Below are 14,355 nucleotides of genomic sequence, written 5' to 3' on the forward strand. Positions count from 1 at the left end.
AATCAATGCCAATGGGACCGTACTTCAATCAGAGTCTGTGTCTATGCCACCATAACTCACTTGAAAGGAGTTCAAACTGTAGCGGAGACTGTATCTTGGAGTGAGTTTAGTAACTTTAGTCATTACAAGGGGAAGCAGACAGAGAGCCTAATACCAGAGAAGCAAACATTAATGTCTCACCAGTGATTGGTGCCAAAGGCAGCATTTTCTGTCTTTTGTTTGTTAACTGGTCTATAACACGGTTTATTTGCTTAGAGAGGGGGTACAGAAACAGTCCACGTTTCTGCCACTGATCTTGATGAGTAATGCCAGCTGGAAAGAGTGACCTTTGCTTGCAAAGGGCAAGGATAGAAAGAAGCAGTGAGTTCTGAGAGCTACCAAGGTCAAAGCCAGAGATCCTGTCATGTGGGTAAGTGTAATGAGGAGAGTCAATGACACTAGAGGACGTTTTGACTGATTTTGCTGGTTGGTTGCATCCCCGATGTCTGTGGGAAGGAAATAACCACTTCTGTGTTGGTGCCATCCAACCACTGTGTTAGCTTCAGGTGGTTGGCCATTTTAGTTTACAGAGTGCATTCCTAGAATGCAAGTTCGACTGCTATGGGAGAAAAGTGAACAGAGTGAGGATTAGGCTCTCTCCATTCAATGTTAAAAACAGGCAATCAAAATCCTGACTGGACAGAAAGAACTAGTGTGAGCTGGTCTCACCACTCCCCCTCTCCCCTCACTGGCCAGGTGGGATCTGACATTGACCTTTTACTTTTGATTTTCTCCTTGGGATCTGTGAAACTGGGGCTGTTTGATACCTGCAGCTGATCAGTGCATCGTAATGAGGGAAGATGCTTACAATGGGCAGGTTTGGCTGAGAACTACTAATTCTGCCACTGTGTTGGACATCATTTTACAGTGTACAGGAGTGACTGTCCTTTTAAGACTCTAATCTTGATGCTTCTGTTTCTCTTAACATGTTACTGTACATAGTTTTACACCTCCTTCAGCATCCAGCGAGCACTCGGCAACTTATCAATAATCCCATCATCTTCTACTGGACACCCAATAGCTTCAGCTGGCCTGAACTTGTCAATGCATTTCGTCAGCACGTATGAAGCAGCACCAATATATCACAAAATAAGAATTGAATTTATGGAAACAAACACATTGCCCAACATGCTCTTTGTTGATTCACTTCCCTTCTGTTCTCCATAGTCCCACAATCCTTTGCCCCTTGGAGCATCCATCGAACTCTCTTTTGAAAGTTGGCATTGAGCCTGTTCCCACAACCCTTGCAGTCCCATCTCTGCCTCTCAATCACTCACTGCATTGAAAGGTTTTACCACGTTTCCCCTCTGGCCCTAAGCTTAAATGAACACAATTCATTTGGAACATGATGGCAGGTTCGGTCAATTGTCAGGAAGTCCGGGATCAGCTGTGACCATCGAGGTGGGTCAAGTAATGAAAATGGAGTTCAGAACTGTTCCTACGCTGCCCCAGCAACACAGCAGTGACCTGTGAAATGAGATGGCACACCTGCTACTGTTAAATATAAGCTGCTTTTTAGTTGGGCTGGGTTTAATCCCAAGAGCAGAAAGGATCAGACATATTTCTGCCATACTTAAGATATTTGTCTGCACCCAACAGAAGTGATCATCATCAGCTCTACCTGGGCACCATGGGAAGCCCAATTACACAGGCAAAGGGATAGGAAAGTAAAACTTAATTATTTCCTGGCACCCCATTAATGATTAGCTTTATTTGTCACATGTTCTTCAAAACACACTGTGAAGTGTGTTGCTTACATCAAATCAAAATCAGCAAGAATTGTGCTGGGCAGCCCACTAGTGTTACCACTCATCTGGCGCCAACATAGCATGCCCACAACTTATCAATTCTAACCCATATGCCTTTGGAATGTGGGAGGAAACCAGAACACCCAGATGATACCCACTTACACAGGGAGAACACACAAACTCATTACAGACAGAGGCAGAAATTGAACCTCAATCAGTGATCAGTGGCGCTGTAATAGTGTTACACTAACCGTTATGATACCATGCCACCCTTCGATTGGAAGAGAGTCCTGACAGTAGCACCCAAGGTAAAAACTTACCCCTGCTCCAAGTACTTTTAACACTTGGTGTAAGCTTCAAGAATCCGTCCACTCTTTTACATTTTTAAAATGGTTCTTTCTGCTTCACTCAAAGATCTCAGTGAAATCTTCCCACTAACAGCCATTAATATCATAGTTTCTAAAAACAGGCTTAACAGCTCAGCAAAGCAAAGTTACAACTAAACAAAATATGGGGTGAAAATGCACAGTAATCTTGAGGACACTTCTAACCTGACACTTCCCTTTTCTCCCACTTTCCCCCACATTACAGTTCAATGAAACTTCCAGTTTTCTCATTGTAATTGGTCTGAGGAGGAAACTTTCTGATTTTATGTAGCGCCTTTCACAGCATCAGTGGGCAGCACTCTCATCTCTGAGCCGAACATTCGTTGAAGCCACATTCCAGAGAAGAAACCACAAAATCCAGGCTGCCACCCAGTGAGGGACAGCAAGGGTGGCCAAACATGCCTCCCTCTCAAGATAATTGTTCCTGATGTCCTGGCCAAAATCACTGATAAAACAGATGACCTGGTTGTTATCAAGAGGCTATTGTGGGAGTTTGCATTGCTACAGTACATCTGCGAAAATTCTTAAAAGACACTGAGTTGACTGTGATGCACACTGGCACATCCTGAGGTGACAGGCTCTACATTAGTGCATGCTTGGGGACTAATTGCAATTTATACCCCCTTATCTTCAGTGGGAGCAGTAAAAAACAACGAAAGATTATTTCTTGATAAGAAGGTGATATTTTACAGATCATGAATCACAGTCGTTATATTCAGTCGTTATATACAGCTTTGTTCGGTAATGAGTGAGAAAATCTTGATACAGATTTTATAGAAATATGCCTAGGCAATAGCTAAAGTACTGAGTCCAGGTTTAATCTCTTTACTTAAGGAAGGATATACCTGTCTTAGAAAGGGTGTAATAAAGATTCAGTGGTTTTCCACCTGAGATTAAAAGGACTTTTCTATGAGGAGAAGGATGAAAATAGGTCTATTTTCTCCAGAGTTTGAAAGAAAGAGAGGTGATCTTGTTAAACATTAAGTTCTTTGAGAGCTTGACATGGTAGACCCTGTGTGGTGAACTACATATACCTGTCTGGACATGTCCCTCTGCTGACTGCTCCTGGGGCTCCTCCCATAGACCCCTGTATAAAGGCGATTGGAGGCACTGCTCCCCCCCTCAGTCTCCGAGATGCTGTGCTCCGTTTTGCTGCTAATAAAAACCTATCGTTCGCCTCCTGTCTCCGAGAGTTATTGATGGTGCATCACCCTGAGAGACTGCTTCCCTCAGCTCTGAGCCACGGAACAAAAAGCTTCTCAGTGTAAGAGCTTGGCACATCAGCCTAAGAGGAGGAAATATTTCTTTACTTTGTGGAAATTTCAGATGCAGTGAATGATCAAGCAATGAGGAGACCCAAGGATGACAACGTAGAGTCTGGGATTTGAAGGATCAAGGCAAATGGGACAGGGAAGGAAAGTAGACTTGAAGCGGAAGTCAGCCTTGACTAACAAATTGTAAGCAGGTTTGAAGGGCTGTATAGTTTTATTTCCATGTAATTTTTTACTAATCTATTTACGTTTTTGCTAATCTATCCTATGACAGTTTGGTACTTTGTGTAAAAAAAAATTAAACATAGAACAGTATAACATCGAAACAGGCCCTTCAGCTCACAATGCACCAAGCATTATGCCAAAAAAAAACTTTTCTTCTGTCTGCATGTGATCCCTATCCCTCCTTTCCTGTGACTGTCTAACAGCCTCTTAAACTGTTCCAGGATTATTGTTTCCTTTAATTAAAAAATTTGCTGGTCTGTAAATAAGACTTTGTTTACATCAAGCCATTTTTCTCAAACCACTGGGAAAGGTTTCAACTCTCTGAAATACATTAAGGAGTAAGATGGAGTGACTATATTGATTACCAGGACTTTGGAACTTGATGACAATTGGATTAGACATGGCACAGATTGCAAAGAACATGGGCTTTCCCTCCAGCTTGTACACAACTGTCTTTGACTCTCTCACTTGTTTTCACGAGTGAGGGAGAGTCACAAACAAGGGGATGTGGCTACAAAATAAAATAAAGGACAAGTCATTTAAAACTGAGCTGCATAGAAATTTTTCCTCTTCGAAGATGGTCAATCTCTGGAGTTCTCTATCATCAATGGTACTGGAAGCCAGATATTCTGTATTTAAGGTGGAGGTGGGCAGATATTTGCAAAACTAAGGAATTGTGGGCAATGAGAAGCTGATATAGAGGAGGAATTAGAGTCAACATAGACCAGCCATAATCATATCGAATGACAGAGCACATTTGAGAGACTGTTAGTATAGTCGTTTAAGAGACTCTTAGATAGGTACATGGAACTTAGAAAAATAGAGGGCTATGTGGTAGGGTAATTCTAGGCAGTTTCTAGAGTAGGTTACATGGCCAGCACAACACTGTGGGCCGAAGGGCCTGTAATGTGCTGTAGATTTCTATGTTCCTATGGTCATATTTTCTTGTGTTTTTGTGTTCGGTGCTTCAGTGAAGTTCAGAAGAATTAACGACTGAGACTCAGTGATGGAACGCAGTGTGTTTCAGGCCATGAAAGGAAATGTCATGTAAATTCAGCTGAGATCAGAGTGCCGCCACTTCTCATTAATAAGCAATGTGTAAAGTTGGCTGAGTGACTGTACAATTAATTAATTGTAGAAACTGATTGCCATAATTCAGGCATGTCAGTGTCCAAGAAACTCCACCTCAGTGATCAATGTCTATGAAGCTGCCTGCTAACTTTGCAATATTGAGAGTCAGCTCCTATGGACGTGTCTCCCTCTCAGTGTTTGTAGAATACTATCTCACTGAGAATTAGCACCTGTGGAACTGTGACAGATTGTGTGTGATGGACGGCACCCAACTGAGAGTCTGAGACTGTTGAACTGTATCTCAGAGAGAGATGAAGGCTATTAAACCGCATCCTAAGATGGACTTCCTATCACAGATTTGTGGTGCCACTGGTACTGCCTATTTCTGGCTCTAATATATTGCCTGACTGTAGCCCTTTCCTAATTTATCTGGTGCTACCATGCACATTCATACCTTTGTTACCTCTAGACCAGAGTATTCCAAAGCTTTGTCTAATCTCCCTCCTTCCACTGCCTGTATTCTAACAATTTTCCTTCTAAATGCCGTTCTGTTCTAACCCTGGTTGAAAATTCCCATCCTTGCATTTGACACTCTCTCTAACCCTTCCATTTTGACCTCTATAACCTTCCACACCTTACAACCATTCAATGTATCTACATTCCTCCCTCTCTGGCTTTGTGGTAATCCTTGGATGTAATTGGCTCATATATTCTTTTTTATTCAAAGTCAGAGTAAATTTATTATCAATGTCACCATATACTAACTTGAGGTTAATTTTCTTGCAGGCACTTACAAGACAAATTTTAAAAATACAATAAAATCTATGAAAAATCATACGTAAAGAAAGACTGCCAAACATCCACAGTACAAAAGAAGACAAACTATGATAAATTATTATTTTTCTCACCACAAACTGGTAAAAACTGAAGTACAGACATAGCCAAGCATACTCATTTCTCAATTGCTAGGAACTTTTGGACTATTCTAGTGGTGTTTAGTATTGTGGAGATTTGCATAGATATTACTGTGTAGGCCTAATTGTTTAATGCTATTTTGTAGCGACTTTGGGATGGCACCAGTTGTAGACATTACTGTTGGGACAATGTATACCCTCTTCATGTTCCAAAGTCTTTCCATTTCCTCTTTATATTCAGCATATTTCTGGTGTTTTTCACTTATTGATTTCTGTAAGTTATGTGTGTTTAGAATGGTTATATTTATTATATTTATTAAGTAAATTGTTCTCGCTTGTTTATCCTGTAATATTATATCTGGACAGTTATAATGGATCAGCCATAATATAATTTGTAGGACTCTGACTTTAAAACTGGATCAGGCTTGAATTGATAGTAAGGTCTGGTGTCTTTTATGAGTTTGTATTTTAAAGCAAGATTTTGGTGAATGATGTTTGCCATTTGATTGTGTCTGTGTTAGTAATCAGATTGAGTTAAACTGCTGCAGGATCCTGTAATGTGTTGGATTGTTTCTGGTTTCTCTGGACTTTCTGTATTTATCGTCTTGAATCTGTTGGTCTTTTAGTATGTATTTTCAATAATTTTTTTGTGTTAAACCCCTGGTCCTGTATTGCCACAAGGAACCCATCTGTTTCTAGGAAGAGATTTCCAACTCTGAGCCAGGCGTTCGATGCTTCCTTGTCAATATCTAGTTGGTTCAGATCATGGGGATGTCTTCCATGGAGGGTCATTCTCTTCCATTGGTTAACTTTTTCTTCTATAGTGATAATGTCTTCATTTTTCTGGGTTGTGCTTTCATTTAAGTTTAGTGGTGTGTACTTCTTATCAGAAATGCATAAGCTTGTGTGGAGTGCTGAATCCTGCTTTTGTTGATGAAAATATATCCTGAGAAATTTTATCTGACTGTTGTGTAAATTTTTGTCTGTTGTTCTTCTTCCTCCTCCTATCCTAGGTAGTGTTAATATGAGTGTGTTTGAGTGTACATCGTGTTTTCTAAAATTTGTCATTTCAGTTCTTAAATTTCTTTGTAAATTTTTCACATTGGTTTTCAGACCAAGATATTATGCCAAAACAATACATTAATAAGGGTATAATGAAAGTGTTTATTGCCTTTGTTATATTTTTACTACTGAGCTCTGTTTGGCAGTTTTTCTTAAGCCTTGAAGTAAATTCTGTTGTTTTCCCTTTATCGCACTATCATCAATTTTCTTTGCTTGTTGATATTTCAGATACTTATATGTATATATTCATCCATCGATTGTGTTGTACCCTGCTGCTCAGTTTTGTGTTCTATTAGCTCTATTGCACCTTTCTTTATGTTTAATGGTCTGCATTTATCCAGTCCAAAGTTCATGTTTATATCTTTTGAAAACAGTTCTACTATTTGAATTAATTGCTTTAGCTTTACTGTTGAAGGAACATATAATTTCAAGTCATCCATGTATAGAAGGTGTGACAAGGTATGCTTAGTTTGGTTGTCTCTGATCTGATATCCTATTTTTGTCTGATTCATTAAATGCGACAGTAGGGTTAAAGCTAGGCAAAATCACAGTGGGCTTAGAGTCACCCTGGAAAATGCCTCGGTTTATTTTGATAATGGTGGTTGATCATAGATAGGGTGGTTATAGGATGCCAATGCATGTTATTATTATTATTAGTAGTAGTAGTAGTAGTGGTAGTATTAGTATTATTAAAAAGATGACTTGTTATTGTGCAGCTTAGTGCAAGAATTAACAGAGGTTGTGATGAGCTTTAGCTGGGTGCTAGTAATGAAATACGAATTTATGGCAAAAAAAACTTCAAAATGTCTTGTTAACTGCAGCCTGGATATGTAAACAATAATTAGTGCTTGGGATCAAGACATCCTCAGGCTCTGAAGATTTGCTTCAGAGAGACCTTGTTCACATCTAAGTTGCTGGTTTGCTTCTCATTTGCAGAACTGCAAAGAGATTAGCAAGTATGAGAGAGAGAGTGAGTGATAGACAAACAGACCCACAGAAAGAATGCAACAGAGAGACTACTGAGGGAGAAAGCAACAAGGGGATAATGAATAACAAAGATGGAGAGAGAGTTAGACAGAAACAGAAGTACGTCATTAAGTAGCAAGAGGTACAGGGAACAACAGAGAGGAAGAAAAAGACAAAAAAGACAAAAGACAAAAAGAGAGAGGGAGGGAGAAAGAGACGGGGAGAGAGAGAGAGAGAACATTCAACAGTAAAAAGATAGGACAAAGAATGAGAGAATGAGTGAAAGAAAAAGCTAAACAAATGATTTGCAGTCTGACAATGAAACAAAGTCACAGCTTGTTATGAATTTATCAGTAAATCTGATCAATGGTTTGGCAGGAACCACGCGAGTTTGGATATGATTGATAGGATTTGCAATCATCTGGTGTTGAAGTGAATGTGAGTGATTACTCTCGCCAGGTACGATCAGGAAGCAATGTAAGTCTTCCAGAAGTAGCAATAATCACATGATAGACGTTAGGGGTACTGGAGAAGGTGGGAATTTTCTCAAAGTAAGAAATGCTGAGAGGAGAAGTGATCAAGGTGTTCAAAATCATGAACAAAGTAAGAGAAAACTTTGTGGCATAAGGGTCAGTAAATGAAGGTTCAGGTTTCACATAGAATCATACAGCATGGAAGCCGGCTCTTTGGCCCAACTGCTCCATGGCAACCGCAGCATCCTCCCTGCTAGTTCCAGTTGCCCATGTTCAGCAAGAGAGGGTTGGCACGAGGAACTAATGTTTAAGATGAATTATGTTGAGTGAGAAGATGATGAGAAAGAAACAGGACAAACATGCAGTTGATATGTTTGTAGGAATGTGAGTATAGGGTAGGGCAGTGCAACAATTAATCAGCTCAATTAAATAGATCTGATAGGCCAAATGGGCCTTTCTGTTCACTGGAATATACTTGTGGCTCTAACTGCACAATGAAGGGTTCCAACCCAACCTGTACCGGGCTGGGAAGTGGAAAATGATTGACATTAGTGAGGAGTCTCACCGATTTCTCTGAGTAGGGAGATTCTGGAGCAGCCATGTCGTAATACTGGGTCTGCAGAGGCATCTTCTGTACATCCTCCTTCTCCTTAGTGCTGTCCAGATGCACCACCTGCAGATAATGAGTGCCACATTAAGAAGGAGGGGGGAGAGAGAAAGAGAGCGAGAGAGAGAGAGCGAGAAAGAGAGAAAAAAAACTAACTGCAGTAAGGGAATGGGGCAACCCCTCAGTGTTATGATGAAAACATGCACACGATGGCACTTGTCCCCAACACTACCTACTGCACAGGATGGAATTGTTACAATACGATAGGGTCTTTTAAGAGACTCCTGCACAGGTACGTGGAGCTTAGAAAAATAGAGGGCTATGGGTAACCCTAGGTTATTTCTAAAATAAGTACATGTTCGGCACAGCATTGTGGGCCAAAGAGCCTGTATTGTGCTGTAGGTTTTCTGTGTTTCTATGTTATACACGCCCCTCTCCCAATGAGAATCTACGTGCTTGTCTGGGCTCCCAGTGGATGTGTGAGTTTCTGCAGGAGGGAGACTTTGCGTAACAATGATTTCATATGCCAGAGGGGTGAAGTTTGTGTTTATGTATATCTGTGTGCTTGCCCTTGTGCCTGTGTGAATAAGGTGTATGTATAAGGATCAACTGAGGGGGAGTGCTTGGGTACATTTTTGAAGTCAATGTATGTGCAAGGGTATGAGTTTATGGGTTTTGTGAGAGTCAGCATGAGTGTGTCTGTGTGTGAAATGTGTGTACAAAGCATTACTTTTACATGTGTCTCCCTTGTGTCTCGGCCTGAAATGTCAACTGCTTATTCCCTTCCACTGATGCTGCCTGACTTGCTGAGTTCCTCCAGTACTTTGCTCAAGATTTCCAGCATCTGCAGGATCGCTTGTATTTATATTTATGCATTGGTGGTTATACTGATCTCAGTGGCCTAGTAGAGATTCCCTGAGGTAAAAATGGCTCCCATTCCCCCCATCTCTCATTCCCTGATGTGTTCTGATCTCTCAGCACCTGCTGCCAGGCTTTGTGTTTCCAGGCACGGCAAGATCAGGAAGAAGGATGAGCAAGGGCAGGCGTTAGACGTGTGACTGCTTCCCTCACAGTGAAACCTGCGTTCAGACCAAAGGCCTATTAAACAAGGATCTGAGCACTGAGTGTCTCCACCTCTCTTTCAGAACCTTAATGAATCTGGATATCCCTTTGCTTGAAAAGTTTTATATTTTTTTGGCAATAAGATGTACCCCATGTGGTTTCAGTAACTGAAGTTTTCATAAAATGACGGAATCCAATCCAGCAAATTAAGCAATGCAACCAAAAGTGTTATCAAACTGCAAGGAAGCAGAATAACAAATTGCACCAGACATGATTGTTAGTAATAATGAGCCAAAAAAGCAATGAAATTGATTAAGTTAAGAGAAGTATGGATAGGTATATGGATGAGAGGGTTTGGAGGGATCTGGTCCAACTGTGGGTAGATGGGACTAGGTAGAAAAACAGGTTGGCACAGATTGGATGGGCCGAAGGAGCCTGTTTCTGTGCTGTAACGCTCTACAACTATGAAAGTATTGGCAAAAGAGATGCAAATCTTAAGAGAATGGCTCTCAGGAGGTTTAGGGAGGGATAGTCCAGAGCAAGGAACATAGGTGGTTGCAGGGAATTCTGTCAGTGGTACAGTAAAGGAAGGGAATATTAAAAAGAAGGTTGGAAGAATTTGGAATTTGGCAAGAGTGTAGACTAGGGACTGTAGTGCAGATAGAAGGAATTGTAGGGGGGGAAGAACTATAGATTGGCATTGTTGGGATAAAAAGTAAGACAGCAAGAATTGGGGCTATCGGAGCAAATCCTGTAGGATGTGGGAATGGGAATCGTGCATGAATTTAAAGGTTATAGTTGGTATGTTTGACTGTTTGTGTTGGGAGCTGTATTCAGTTCAGTTTGCAACTGGAGGAAACTGCTTCATCCATGTCTGAATGTTGGGACAAACAGTTTGACAACACCAAGTTGGTGAAAAGGCTGAACGTGGCAGTGAAGCGATAGAACTGTCATTAGCATGTGTGAGGCAGGAAGCAGATCTTATGTTCTGAAGGTAATGCTGCTAAGAGACAACATGAGATGTGGTGGGTTGGGTGACATATCAAAGACAGCTCCTTGGTGGAGTTGAGGAAAACTCTTGGCTATCACAGTTTGAAAGATCTATCACTGCAAATTCTCTGGTTATAATTGATTAACTAAGAGGGGAACTAGGAGTTGGATTTAGATGGAGAATGTTGTGCCCAAGAACAAAGGCTGCAGAAAGGGTGGTGCAAGTAAATCCTGGGTATAATCTCAGAGGGTGTTACTGGGTCTGTGATAAATATGGCTTCAGTACTCAGCAGCAACAAAAATCTTGTTGAAGAAGAATTTAAATGAAGGGAAACAACATTTATAAGGACTTTGAAGGGAAGGAGATTGGAGACAGATTAGTAGCTAGTGTGGGGTTAAGGGTGTTTTAAGAGAATGATGATGGAGGTAGATGAAGGAGGAGACATGATTTGAAGAAGTCAAGAAGAATGAGTTTGAAAAATGTTTGGGGCAGTGCAGTTCAGAGAGCAAAGCAGGCCCAACACTCTGGCACTGCACTGTGCAAAAGGTTCATTAAGTGCAGTCCACCAGTAAGTGTTTTAAATCAGCTTTAAATCCCCAAAATTTTGATAAGCTTTGGCAAATTGGCCAGAAACTCCCACTTTAAATAAAGATTTTGTCTTCTTATTAATGAATCAGGAACAAAAGAAAACAGGAGCAGGAGCAGGCCATGCTCCACCATTCAATATGATCATGGCTGATCTCCCCCAGGCCTCAACTCCTCTTCTGTCCCAGTTCCCCCTAATACTCAATTCCTTGAACTATGGAGTATTTATCTATCCCCAATTTAACTAACAATCTGGTCTCCTCAAGTATTAGGAGCAGAGAATTTCAGAGATTGACTACTCTCAGCTGGTAAATCCACACTTGGCAACTCACTGGATTCATCCATTGTTAAAAATCACACTATGAAAAAATTCCATCGCCTGCAAGAGAGATAAATTTTCAGATAGTCAAAGGATGCCTCAAACATTCCCGTTATTATACCACCAACACAATCACTCAGAATTACCCCAACATAAAGGGCTCAACAACAGGAAGTATTACACCACTACACATGTAGACCTATTACAGAATCACATCTGAATTACAGCATTTAGTAATCAGTTGGAACAGAACTACATTGATATCTATTACAGAGCTGAATACTCACAGAACCTCACCTGCATTTAGCTATATGGCTCTCAGTACTCAATGTACCAGTACATCATTACCCAACTGTTACAGTACAGCCAGTAGTCTACATCACAAACTGTATTAAAGTAGAGTAGTTGTCCACTGGTGATAGCGTAAATGGATCTAGTAACGCTGCTTGCACTGTTAGGTGACCATGGATTGGAAGCCTGTGACAGGGATCGGTGCTGGGACCCTTGCCGTTTGTGGCACACATTAACAACTTGGATGTGAATATCGAGGTTTGATTGGTACGTTTATGAATAGCCACTGTTTGTACGGAGGTTGTACAAAGACACACCGCCCTCCCCCCAAGGGTAGCAGCACAGGTAGATAGGGTGCCAAAGAAGGCATAATAGGATGTTTGTTTTCATTAGCCAGGGAATAGAATATAAAAGCACAGAGGTCTTGGTACACTGATTAGTCCACACTGGAATATTGTGTGTCGTTCTGGTTGCCACACTATAAGGATGTGAATGTGCTAGACAGGGTGCAGAGGAGATTCGCCAGGATGGAATGTTTCAACAGAGACTGGAAAGGCTGGGCTTGTTGTCCTTCGAGCAGAGGAGGGATCTGATAGGCATATACAAATTATGAGAAGAGATAGGACAGATAGTAAGAAATTCTACCCCATGGTGGAGTTGTCGAACACTGAAAGGCATAGGTTTAAGGTGAGGAGGCTTATCATGGATCTGAGGAAGAATATTCCCATCCAGGTTGCAATCTGGAAAACGCTGCCTGATGAGGTGATAGATGTTGGAACTGTCACAATGTTTGAGAAGAATTTGGACGAGCTTTGAAATTACTGAGGTGTAAATCCTTGCTGTGCTGTAAGAATTTATAGAATGAATGGATTGTCATTAATAACAAACTGTCCTTCAGGTAGAAAACACAATGTCCCTTTGCAATTTGGTCTACATTATACAACTGCCATCTAAATCCCTATGTCATCGAGGGTGAGACAATAAATGAAATGTTCCAGTACCACTTAAATTCCTAGCAAAAATAAGGAACGTATTGACATAATTACACTGGACAACAAAAATTTTGCTTCTTGAATATTTTTGAGTGTATCTTATGGATTTTGGGCTGCTAATCATAAAAATCACTATGAAATTCCCTATCACACCATTTTTTAAAAAAATCACCTGTATTTGTTATTTTCAATTCATAATTCAAGTCAGAATAACTGATGCCAAGATTAAGGAAAGTATTTTTGTTGGTCCACAAATCAAACAGGTCATCAATGTCAGGCAATTTGAAGACCTTCTAGTGGGACTGGAGAAAATCGCATGGAAGGCATTGAAGGATGCTGAAAATTTTCTTGGCAACGACAGAGCACCAAATGACGTGCAGCTGGTTGACAACATGCTTCAAGCACACAAAACCATGAAGTGCAACATGTCACTAAAGATTCATTTTCTGCATTCCCATTTAGACTTCCCTGCAGATCGAGCAAATACAATATCACAGGGGCAGCGTCCCATCAGCAGGTACCTTTAATAATATCACATCAGGGTTCTGTGCAGAGAGCAGCCACTCAGTCTCTCCTGACTTTACTGGTATTTTTAAGTAATGATTCAATTTAGTCCCTGTGCCTGATTCTTCACCGTAACCTAGCAAATTGGTTCTCATCAGATTTATTCTCCATTTGCCTTTTAAAATTTCCTGTTGATCTGATCGCACCATAGATAATAAAAGCCCTTTTGTTGAAATTCTGTTTATTGACTGCTGACTCTATCAAAAATTATTTTCAATATTAATGTTTCTGTTACATTTTGTAACTTCAAAACAGAAAACTGACTGAAGGGAAAAACAAGGGAGCCCGAGAAAAGCATGTAAACTTCGTTTTTACTTTAAGCGAGGTGCGCAAATATGGTGCATTTTTACATATGACCTGTAGCTCATTACTTAAACAAAGAATGCCTAACAAAAATATATAACTCAACTATTACTGAAACATTAAATATACAACACCCTTCCCTACTTAGCTATAAACTCCAACTCAATATAGAATGCATCTCAACTTATATACATATAATATAGCTACTCTATAGACATCCACTGCAGAGTAAATTTTAAATTGTCCCATTTAGGCCGAAAGATTTAATCGCTGTGGAGGAGTTCTTGCTTTTGTGGGATAATGTCGTTCCTGAATAGAAGGATGACTCTGCTTGGCAAGAGAAACTTTTGGCTGTGAAACAGTTTCAGGTTCTGAGACCTCTTCTGTGGTGGTTGAAGGATTTAACTCTGGGACTGCAGGAAGTGTCCCTGACAGCTCTGAATACCTTTTTTCTGAGCATGTTGGCATCCCGAACAGGGCATGGCA

At 40.6% G+C, this 14,355-nt stretch overlaps 1 protein-coding gene across 6 annotated transcripts in view; it reads right to left on the reverse strand.

Moving 5' to 3' along the window:
- The window catches only part of LOC140716884 (nectin-1-like), a 539,485-nt gene that overhangs the window by 22,279 nt on the left and 502,851 nt on the right, over positions 1-14,355 (reverse strand). For 3 of the 6 annotated variants that reach the window (XM_073029905.1, XM_073029907.1, XM_073029908.1), the window contains exon 8: positions 8,721-8,828. The exons of the other annotated variants lie outside the window; for them this stretch is intronic. In XM_073029905.1, coding sequence (XP_072886006.1) covers positions 8,721-8,828 — 108 coding nt within the window. The remainder of the gene's footprint in view (positions 1-8,720; positions 8,829-14,355) is intronic. 6 annotated transcript variants of the gene reach the window in all.

The sequence above is a fragment of the Hemitrygon akajei genome, chromosome 26, assembly GCF_048418815.1.
Source record: "Hemitrygon akajei chromosome 26, sHemAka1.3, whole genome shotgun sequence".
Taxonomy (NCBI): domain Eukaryota; kingdom Metazoa; phylum Chordata; class Chondrichthyes; order Myliobatiformes; family Dasyatidae; genus Hemitrygon; species Hemitrygon akajei.